Here is an 11,833-nt window from a genome sequence, read left to right as displayed (position 1 = left end):
AAGCCAAAAAGGCTTCAAAAATGCCTAAAGGGCTTCTATCTTTCCCATCTTTCATGTATTTGATCAAATTATGCAAAAAAAACACACAATATCCATTATTAACTTATATTTTGGTTTCTATGAATTGAAATCAATGAAATAGCATCATTTACTAACTTTTGGGAGCATATAAAGCTAAAAAGGCTTCAAAACTGCCTAAGGGGCTTCTATCTTTTCCATCTCTCAAGTATTTGATCAAATTATAGAAATAAAACGCACAACCTCCATTATTAACTTATATTTTGGTTTCTATGAATTGAAATAATGAAATAGGACCATTTACTAACTTTTAGGAGCATATAAATCCAAAAAGGCTTCAAAAATGCCTAAAGGGCTTCTATCTTTCCCATCTTTCATGTATTTGATCAAATAATAGAAATAAAACACACAACATCCATTATTAACTTATATTTTGGTTTCTATGAATTGAAATCAATGAAATAGCACCATTCACTCACTTTTGGAAGCATATAAACCCAAAAAGGCTTCAAAACTGCCTAAGGGGCTTCTATCTTTCCCATCTTTCATGTGTTTGATCAAATTTTAGAAATAAAACACACAACATCAATTATTAACTTATATTTTGGTTTCTATGAATTGAATTCAATGAAATAGCACCATTTATTTACTTTTGGGAGCATTTAAAGCCAAAAAGGCTTCAAAACTGCCTAAAGGGCTTCTATCTTTCCCATCTTTCATGTGTTTGATTAAATTATAGAAATAAAACACATAACTTCCATTATTAACTTATATTTTGGTTTCTATGAATTGAAATCAATGAAATAGCACCATTTATTCACTTTTGGGAGCATATAAAGCTAAAAAGGCTTCAAAACTGCCTAAAGGGCTTCTATCTTTCCCATCTTTCATGTATTTGATCAAATTTTAGAAATAAAACACACAACATCCATTATTAAGTTATATTTTGGTTTCTATGAATTGAAATCAATGAAATAGCACCATTTATTCACTTTTGGGAGCATTAAAAGCCAAAAAGGCATCAAAACTGCCTAAGGGGCTTCTATCTTTCCCATCTTTCATGTATTTGATCAAATTGTAGAAATAAAACACACAACATCCATTATTAAATTATATTTTGGTTTCTATGAATTGAAATCAATGAAATAGCACCATTTATTCACTTTTGGGAGCATTTAAAGCCTGAAAGGCTTCAAAACTACCTAAGGGGCTTCTATCTTTTCCATCATTCATGTGTTTGATCAAATTATAGAAATAAAATACACAAAATCCATTATTAACTTATATTTTGGTTTCTATGAATTGAAATCAATGAAATTGCACCATTTATTCACTTTTGGGAGCATATAAAGCCAAAAAAGTTTTCAAAACTGCCTAAGGGGCTTCTATCTTTCCCATCTTTCATGTATTTGATCAAATTATAGAAATAAAACACACAACATCCATTATTAACTTATATTTTGGTTTCTATTAATTGAAATCAATGAAATAGCACCATTTATTCACTTTTGGGAGCATTTAAAGCCAAAAAGGCTTCAAAACTGCCTAAGGGGCTTCTATCTTTCCCATCTTTCATGCATTTGATCAAATTATAGAAATAAAATACACAACATCCATTATTAACTTATATTTTGGTTTCTATGAATTTAAATCAATGAAATAGCACCATTTATTCACTTTTGGGAGCATATAAAGCCAAAAAGGCTTCAAAACTGCCTAAAGGGCTTCTATCTTTCCTATTTTTCATGTGTTTGATCAAATTTTAGAAATAAAACACACAACATCCATTATTAACGTATATTTTGGTTTCTATGAATTGAAATCAATGAAATAGCACCATTTACTCACTTTTGGGAGCATATAAAGCCAAAAAGGCTTTAAAACAGCCTAAGGGGCTTCTATCTTTCCCATCTTTCATGGATTTGATCAAATTATAGAAATAAAACACACAACATCCATTATTAACTTATATTTTGGTTTCTATGAATTGAAATCAATGAAATAGGACCATTTACTCACTTTTGGGAGCATATAAATCCAAAAAGGCTTCAAAACTTCCTAAGGGGCTTCCATCTTTCCCATCTTTCATGTATTTGATCAAAAAATAGAAATAAATGAAATAGAACCTTTTACTCACTTTTGCTAGCATATAAAGCCAAAAAGCTACTAACCTCCTCTAAGACACCTTTGCAATCCAAGTGAGAAGTAACAATCTTATACATATACCTCATAATGTAGTAACCACACTCAACGCCTCCTTGTTGTTGAGCACACTAGCATATATAACAAATAGTTAGGACATTTTATATTCAAAGTTAAGAATGTATGATAAAACGGGGTGAGTTGTGTATTTACCTCCATTTCTATGAATTTCAATTTTAGCTTATGTGTTTTTAATTCATTCCCTGTGAGATTTGCCCGATATACTTTATAAGCCCTACAAAAATGATATATATTCTAACACTTAGAACAAAATGTGATACAACACCACAAACAATATGAAAATAGAAACTCAATTGGGCATAATTTGAAGTTAGTGGCTCACGTCATCATGATTTCGGCAATTCTCATTGGTCGTGGTTTTTCTTTAGGTTGCTTCATAGAGTCAAACTCATACGCTAAACCTAGTTGTAGATCTACCACCACAAGAACCCAATGACCACTACATCATTTAAAAGGTGAAGATAAGTTGGAGTATTAGGAAAGAAATCATTGATAAAAACAAGTTTAGTGGAAGTATAAAAAACATAGTTCGAACCTTGCTACATATGGGGCCACTATGAATTTGCAACGTTTGCCCGCCTTATCTAATTCATGCAAAAATGCATTCTTCACCTACACATAAGTTTCAAGGTAATCATTCTCAATTGAAGATTCAGAAATGAGTTAGGGACAGAAGAATGTGATCTCAGTTTTGTTGAAAAGGTCGATGACGTTGTCTACTAAGTACCTACATGATAAAGTCATAGAACAAAGAAAAATCAGCATTATAGCAGTAAAAATATTACTATAGTAAATAAAACAACCAAAGAAAAGGATTATTAAGTAACCTACATGATATAAACATGGATCAATGACACATTAGCCCACGCTCCTCTTAGAAATTCACGTACATCGGTAGCAGTTACCCAAATCTGTTTGTCGCTGTCAAAATTAAACATTGAGGCCTTTAAAAGTACCGATGTTGTATCATACTTTGCATCATCAGAACTCATTAACCAATACAACAACTCACACCCCTCGCCAAAAGTCTCAACAATTTTATCTTTAAGTGGTTGGAATTTTGTGGGTTTGATGGTAGATTGCCTTGATTTAACGCCACAACTATCGTCCACTTCATTGCTTTGGGTAGATCTATGCTTCTTTTTGGGCGATGGTGAAACCTTTATAAAAAGGTGAATATTAGTCCAGATAAAATATACAAAAATGATGGAATTTAATGTCAATAGTAGGAGAATATACCTCTTCATCAAGAAAAACCATGTCAACTGGCCATAATACAAAAGCAGACTTGGCTTTACCCAACTTAGTCACACCATCGGCAGACGGTACCGGTATATCGAGGAGGGCACAATCGGGATAAGGGTTGTCCACACTAACCCTGTAATGATCGGGTAACATCTTCAGGTTGTGAGTAACATCACCGGTAACAGGATATACCGTTCCATCTGCCACAACCACTAAATTTTTATTGTACTCATCTTTCAATGCAAGGCGACATTTAGTGGCTACCTACATAATACAAAAAACTCAATCAATATTATACATGTTAACCATGCTAAGTCACATCTTTAGTATTAGTTCATAAGACATATACCTCTATTACACGAGAACTGATAAGAATTGATCCGAACTGATCAGAACTGAAATTTTAGCCAAAAACTGAACAGATCAGCTCAAGAATTTCTGACCAAAACATGAACTGATCAGAACTGATCAGCTCAAGAATTTCAGACCAAAACATGAACTGATCAGAACTGATCAGCTCAAGAATTTCAGATCAAACCTGAACTGATTAGAACTGATAAGTTTAAAAATTTCAGCAAAAACATGAACTATGAACAGATCAAAACAGTTTTGAAATTATCAGCTCAAAAATTTAAGCAAACACATGAACTGATCAGAATAGTTCAGAAGTGATCAGCTTAAAAATTTCCAGCGCAAACCTGAACTGATCATAACTGATCAGCTCTAGAATTACAACCCAAACCTGAACTGATCATTACTGATCAGCTCAAAAATTACAGCCCAAACTGGAACTGATCAACTCAAAATTGGATACACTTACAATAGCACTGGCTATTTGCTGGGTTTCGGCATTCTTCGGGTCTATAGCCCACGATCCATCTGCACGACGAGTTTGACAGGCCAAAATCCACCAAAGAGACCGGTTTTTAAGCTTCTCACTCATTACACTGCTTGTCGTGGACTCTGTTGTGCTTGAGGTTGAAGATTCTATTGGAATTCTGTTGGTCTTACTCCAATCAACTCGAGCCCTCTCATAACTCTTGGAGCCTAGATGGTGGCGATGCTTATTATTCTTTGCATTTTCCTTGCCTTTTTCACTCAAAGCCTATTACAAATAGAATAGCTATTGTAAGTAGTGTTATAGTTCAAATGAAGTATGTGAAAATTACTTTCATAATATCTTACACACCTTAAATTCATCTGTATTGCAATATGTCTCAAACTCTTTCCATTGCTCTTCTGTGATGTAACCTTCATAAAGCTCCCAGGGCTTAATGTTTGCACTTGGTGAGTCAGGCGGAGGTGCTGTTTCCTTAGTAATGAATCGTGAAGGTAACCAAGACTTGTACTTCCTGAATCTAGCACCAACAGCTTCGTGGAACTTCTTCTCTCTAATACCCTTGGGATCATCAATGTGGAACTTCCGCTATAAAATTAGAGTATGTTAATATTCAGAATTAATTAAAAGTATCATTAAATTAGGGCACTAACCATATTTAGATCTTAATTACCTTACTCTCCTCCCACAAGTTTTGCTTTTGAACTTTATCATACTTCGGATATCCCTTCACATTAATGTTAACTCTTTGAGCACAATAACCAATTTGCTTCCCATAAGCAGATTCCCACTTTCCAATAGGCATGTCAAACTCATCAAATTCAAGGAACATGGGTGTAGTTGTTTGGACTGCTTTAGATGGGCCTCGTCCCTTTCTTGTAGATGATTTTCCTTGGGAAGCGGAGGCATCCATGTCACCAGATAGTTCTTGTCCATCATGATCATCTATGTGTTCTTCCATTGTAGTATGCCTACACCTACACAAAGAATGAACTTAATAAGAATTAGAATCAAAATCATAACATTAAAATCATATTAATGTAAATACTATACAATAAAGCAACTAATGATTTAGATATATACTAATTTAATAAATTCAATATTTATTGCCAAAAAATACAAATATATTGTTAAAGGAATACAATAACACAAACCTCGACTGTAGATATAGGAACCACTTCCCCTTCCTCACGATCATACTCTTCATCATCAACAATATCTTCCCCTTCTTGTAGAGGTTGCACTCCCATTGTTAAAGGCGGGATGTCATCAAATTGGTCATACTCTTCTTCGTCCACAACATCTTCCACACCCACAATTTTTCTCTTGCCTTCAACTACAACACGCCATTGCGGATCTATATTATCCTTGATGTAGAATACTTGTTTCTCTTGTGAGGCTAATACAAAAGGCTCTTCACCATCAATGTATCGACTAGAGTCAACTAAGGTGAATCCAAATAACTCATCGGTTTTCATACCACGACGGTTATCCGCCCATGTGCAACGAAATAAAGGACTTGTGAAATCAACATAATCCAACTCCCAAATTTCTTGAATGACACCGTAATATGCCTGTGTAGCTTCAACTGGCCTTGTATCCCTAGAACTTGAGTATTCAGTAGAAGATGCAACCACGACAACACCACTATTCTGTTGCACACTTTTTTCATCCTGACGACAAGTGGCAAAAGTAAATCCATTGATATCGTAACCCTCATAAGTATAAACAAGTGGTTGTGGACCTCGTGAAAGCCACTTGATCGTTTATGAAACATTCTCATTTATACTCAATTCAAGCTTCACTTGGCCTTCAAACCACTCAACAAAGTGGAGATTATGTTCCTACATCAACGCATAGGACCTGATCTTCGGATTGTGAATTTTCAACTCATGTAGATGTTTTTCAATGTATGGATGAACTGCAGATAGGTTTTGTAGCACAAATCGGTGGGCTTTCTTATATCGATCAAGTTGAGGTTTAACCAATTTCCGACCTACTGTACCCTTCCCTTAAAGTCTTCCCTCGTGACGAGAAGTCGAAATCCCAATTTCTTTAGCCTTAGCTAAAAACACTGAACAATAGTTCCCTGCTTCCTCGGCTATGGTTCCTTTAACGATGCTCCCTTCAGGATTTGCTCTGTTTTTTGCCTTATCTGCCAAAGTACCCATTTGCCTCTCATAAGAGTACATCCAACGCATAAATACAGGACCACACTCCTTTATCTCACGAGGCAAGTGCATAACAAGGTGAACCATTATGTCAAAAAAAGGAGGAAAATACATCTCGAATTTGCATAATGTTTCAACAATATCATATTCCATAGCGTCGAGTGTTTTTGGATCTATCACCTTACTGCAAATTGCATTGAAAAACAAGCAAAGCTTCACAACAGCATGCCTAACATGTTTTGGCAAAAGGCCTCGGTGTGCAATTGGCATGAACACTTACATCATCACATGACAATCATGGGACTTCATACCAACAACTTTCTTATCAGTAGTAGAAACAAAACGCCCTATGTTCGACGAATACCCTGTCGGCACCTTGATTCCTTTCAAACACTCACAAAAGATCCTTTTTTCTTCTCTAGACAATGTATAACACGCATGGGGCAAAAATGCTTTTTTTGTTGCTTTATTGTCCTCAGGCCATAACTTAGGTCTAATTTTGGCTTTCTTCATGTCTCTACGCACATTATCACCATCCTTTGTCTTCCCTTTGGTATTCAACAAAGTCCCAATTAGTTCCTCACAAACATTTTTTTCAATATGCATAACATCAAGACAATGTCGAACCGACAAGTGCTTCCAATAAGGCAGATCCCACAACTTAGACACTTTTTTCCACAACACACCCTTCTTTGATTTTTCTCTGTGCATCTTACCGAAGATTGTCTTAACATTTTTAATTTTCTCATACACTTCAATTCCTGTCAATGGCTCACGACTCACTCCATTCTCAACATGCCCGTTGAATTGTTGCCTCATCTTTCGGTATGGGTGATTTCGACGAAGTGATCGTCTGGTATGCATATACACATTCTTGCCACAATACTTCAAGCGTGTAATTTGCATGTCATCCAGACAAATAAGACATGGTTTTTCTCCTTTGACTTTGTACCCTGACAAATTTCCATATGCAGGAAAATCATTTATGGTACAAAACACCATGGCTCTTAATCGAAAATTTGTACCTGAAAGAGCATCAAATGTCACAACACCTTCATCCCACAACAATTTCAAATCGTCAATAAGGGGCGCCAAATAAACATCTATCTCATGGCCAGGTTGTTTAGGACCTGGGATTAGAAGTGAGACCATGATGTACTTGCGCTTCATGCACAACCAAGGAGGTAGGTTGTATATTGACAGAAGAACAGGCCATATACTATGTTGACTGCTAAGAGTGCTAAATGGATTCATCCCATCCGTACTTAATGCCAGTTTATGTTCCTCGGCTCCTTCCCGAATTCAGGAATTGTCTTGTCAATGTTTTTCCATTGCAACGAATCAGCCGGGTGTCTAATCAACCCATCTTTCTTCTTCTCATTTTCATGCCACACCAATTTTTTCGCTTCATCCTTAATTGAGAACAGGCGCTTCAACCTTGGTATTATGGGAAGATACCATACTACCTTAGCTGGTGGCCACTTCAAGCGATCCTTATTTGAGCCCTCTCGCTTGTATCGTGACTCACCACACTTTGGGCAAGCATCCAATTTTGCATTCTCCTTTCGATATAGCACACAATCATTATGACAAGCATGGATCTTGGTGTACTCTAAACCCAATGGACACATCAATTTCTTCGCATAGTAAGTCGACTTAGGAATGTCATTTCCTTCTGGAAACATATCAGAGAGGATTTCTAACAATAAATTGAAACTAGTGTTGGTCCACCCGCTCTTCGCTTTCAAGTTGTATAATGTTAAAATCCCATAAAGCTTGGAATACTTAGAACAACCAGGATACAACGGTGTCTCAGCTGCTTTCGACACATTCTCATATATATGAGAATCTTCATTAACATGATCGCCTAACCCGTCTATCATCTCATTTATCCTGTCTTCCTCCGTGTCATCATTAGAACCCACTTCATTATCATCAAAACCATTCGACTCCCTCTCATCAGCTTCATTGCCATTGTCGTTAATAGAAGAAGAATTATCCATGGGAGGAAATTTTTCACCATGCCAATACCAAATACTGTAGTCTGGCATAAACCCACGAATAATCAAATGGTCCTCTATTTTCTTAATGTCTTCCCACCTCTTCACATTGTTATAATCACGACAAGGGCAGAAAATAGGTCTTGCTTTGGTTAGCCTTTGTTCAATGAGAGTACTCCATTGGTGTTGCACTACGACTCTACAGAACTCTGGTGTGGTTCGAGGACCATTATACATCCAACGACGGTCCATTTCTAACAATGTATGATTAACACCCAAGAAACAAATTATATTCAACATCACATATTAACACATTCCAAATGCATGATTTCAAAGGTCCTTATCGCTCCAACCTAACCCATCCTTGGAAGTGTATTCCCACTAGCAAATGGTTGACCACTTTTCGGACCTAAGGAAATTTCGGCAGCATTTCCCTATGGTTCTCCAAATACACGACGTAATTAATTTCATAATTACGTATGTACCCAGAGAACACGTTAGGGAATGCTAACATGAAATTACCTTTACTTCCGAAAAACAATCAACCATTTACATCCTAAGTGAGAATACAATTCCAAGAACAGTCCCAAACGAGGACTATTCAAGATTTACTCCTAATGAGTAAATCTTGAACGGGTATCTAGGCATATGATGATATAATGCATAATAAATATTAACACATTCAAGAAAAATCAACAAATCAGATATATGTTCATGTAAAATCAAAACAACAATTCAACTAAATTAAACTAAACGGAAATGCAAACTACATCAAATTTCCATAAAATAAAAAAGATAACAAAAATTCACAGAAAATTAAACAAAAAACCAAAAAAAATAAAAATTGAATTGGTAGAAAATTGGAAGCAAATTAAACAAAAATCATAAGAAAGAAACTCTCAATGCAATGTATTAATTAAACAAAAAAAAAAACAAGCTACAAAACAATTAATAACTCATACCAAATTGTCAGATTTAAGCCGCAACCCTTTCTGGTACAGCATCAAAAAATCACCATCTTGAAGTAAGGACCGAGCTGAATCAATGGAGACAGATTGGAGAGGACTGCACTTGTTCAATGCAGTTGAGGGAGCTGTTGACCGAGCTGCTCTTGAAATATCAGTTTCAAGTCAATCCCATTTCCCAGCAAAATCAAAAAATCAAATTAAACATGTAAAATCAATCAATTAATGTGGGGGAAAAAAACCTAATTAAGCAATTGCAATTAAGCGAATTGACACAAGGGTTATGAAATTGGGGGAGGAGAGCTTACAGGAAGCTGCTGGGAATTTCTTGAGTAGGACCGAGCTTGAGCTGCTTCAATGGAGAGAGCTTGGCAGTGAGAGATGGAGTCACGACAACTAAGCATCAGCAATTTAGGCCAAGAAACAGAATTAAATCCGAGTAAATCCAGAATTAAATGGAGTTCGGGCGAACCTCAATACCCTTCATCCATAATTAACCCATTACAATTATAACCTACATTCTAACCAATTAAGCCCCTTTCTTTAGAAAATATATACTACATATTTAAGGACTAATACAGAGAGAAAAAATGGTTGGAATTATCACATTTGCGATTTTTATACTGAAATTAATTAGGACTTTTGCATAATCAATCAATTTTGAATGATTTTTCAATAATTTATTTCATTAAAACCATGGAAACATATTAAAATAAACAAATTGAATAAAAAAAAATCCATGATAACCCTAAAATTCAGAATTGGCAAATTAAAGTAAGCAAAATATGGAATGAACTGTAGGAAAACGAAGCATGCGTCAGACATTTCAACTAACCTGGGAGGAGATGTGATAGCGAAGAGCGGCGGCAGTGTGCTTCAATGAAGAACTCAGAGTGCGCTTCAATGGAGAACTCAGAGTGTGCTTCAATAGAGAACTCAGAGTGCGCTTCAATGGAGAACTTAGAGTGCGCTGTAATGGAGAACTCAAAGTGCGCTTCAATGGAGAACTTAGATTGCGCTGTAATGGAGAACTCAAAGTGCGCTTGGAGCGAACTGAGCAACCCGAACTGAGCGAACTGAGCTTGGAGCTGCTTCAATGAAGTTGAGGACGAGGACCGCGCGCGGTTTTGGTTTCAATATTGGAGAGAGAAAGGGGAAATATTTTGAGAGAGAGAGTGAGAAAGGGGAATGGTTTACATTGAAACATTATTCGTAACGGACACAATTTGTTAGTTACGATTAGTTGGTTATTCGTAACTGCCAGAGTAATGCCCGTTACAAATAACCACTTATTCGTAACGGGCACCAATCTGTCTGTTACGAATAACTTTTTTCCTGCCCAAGTCACAACTTTTTTGTAACGGACATTGGATTTGCCCGTTACAAATGATGTATTTGTAACGGAAAATCATATGCCCGTTACGAATAGCTTGTTACAAATAAGAGTTTTTCGACTAGTGAGTATATGATGTGTTTATTGCTTTAATTATTTATGAAATTATTCGGTTTTGTTTTAATAAGGGCCTATAATGGTTCCAAGTTGTAGGTTGATTTTATTTTACTTCGTTTGACTTTGGTTTGACTTTACTTTAGTTGATTGACTTTTCAAGTTGACTTGTTTTGAATGGTTTTGAAATTAGTCTTCCGCTGTTTGTCTTTGATAGTTGCCTTAGCCGTTTTCACAGTGGCGATAGTGTCTTAGATATTCCTATTTAAAGTTTTAAACAGGGCAAAACAGGTATTTAAAAGAAAGGAATTTCTAGGGTGTTACAAAGTGGTATCTGAGAGCTTAGGTTGAGATTTTATTACCACTAAAGCAAAAAACGTGTTCTAAAGTGTTTTAATTTTAAACTTGGCAAAGTACATATTTATTGGTGAAAATTTTTAGAGAGTTATTTTATTTTCTTTTAATTTATTTTGGGAAGATCAAATATTTATCGATTAAATTTAAAAACCGAATTTTTTTTTTCAGTTTAATGTGGTCCGAATTTTTTTTTTAATGTGGACCGAAATTTTTTTTATTATTATTTTTGGGAGGTCCGAAAAGTTTTTTAGGGAGGAGGGCCGAAAATTTGTGGTCTTCTTCTCTATTTTATTTCGAAAATTTAATTAAAAAGGAGTCAAAAATATTTTTAGTTTGTTTATTTTGCAGGTTAGCAAGGATTAAGGTAAGTATTATGTGTTTACAGTTTTAAAAGCATATTGGTGAGAATGGGTAGGAAAGAATTTGGGCATATAAGTTAGAAATAATCATGTTCTTGTATGCGTTAATATTTAGGTTGTGAATGTTTAATCATGAATGTACTGCTTGAGGATATGTATTTATGTGTTTAGGAATAAGAAAATTGTTTGATTGAACATTGAACCTATTTC

At 35.4% G+C, this 11,833-nt stretch overlaps 2 protein-coding genes across 2 annotated transcripts; both read right to left on the bottom strand.

The window, feature by feature from the left end:
• Positions 1 to 5,295: 5,295 nt before the first annotated feature.
• Positions 5,296 to 7,647, bottom strand: LOC145571072 (uncharacterized). The gene is made up of 4 exons (XM_081630165.1): positions 6,776 to 7,647; positions 6,400 to 6,679; positions 5,479 to 6,081; positions 5,296 to 5,301 (listed from the first exon to the last, which is right to left on the bottom strand). Exons 1-4 carry the CDS (start codon positions 7,645 to 7,647, stop codon positions 5,296 to 5,298), a joined length of 1,761 nt encoding a protein of 586 aa, XP_081486291.1.
• Positions 7,648 to 7,760: 113 nt separating this feature from the next.
• On the bottom strand, positions 7,761 to 8,747 carry LOC145571071 (uncharacterized). The gene has a single exon (XM_081630164.1). The coding sequence runs from the start codon at positions 8,745 to 8,747 to the stop codon at positions 7,761 to 7,763; it is 987 nt and encodes a 328-aa protein (XP_081486290.1).
• Between the last annotated feature and the right edge of the window lie 3,086 nt (positions 8,748 to 11,833).

This window comes from Chenopodium album, chromosome 12 (assembly GCF_948465745.1).
Source record: "Chenopodium album chromosome 12, dcCheAlbu1.1, whole genome shotgun sequence".
In the NCBI taxonomy this organism is placed as follows: Eukaryota; Viridiplantae; Streptophyta; class Magnoliopsida; order Caryophyllales; family Amaranthaceae; genus Chenopodium; species Chenopodium album.
The sequence above is the reverse complement of the archived record's forward strand: the minus strand, read 5'-3'. Positions and strand labels throughout refer to the sequence as shown.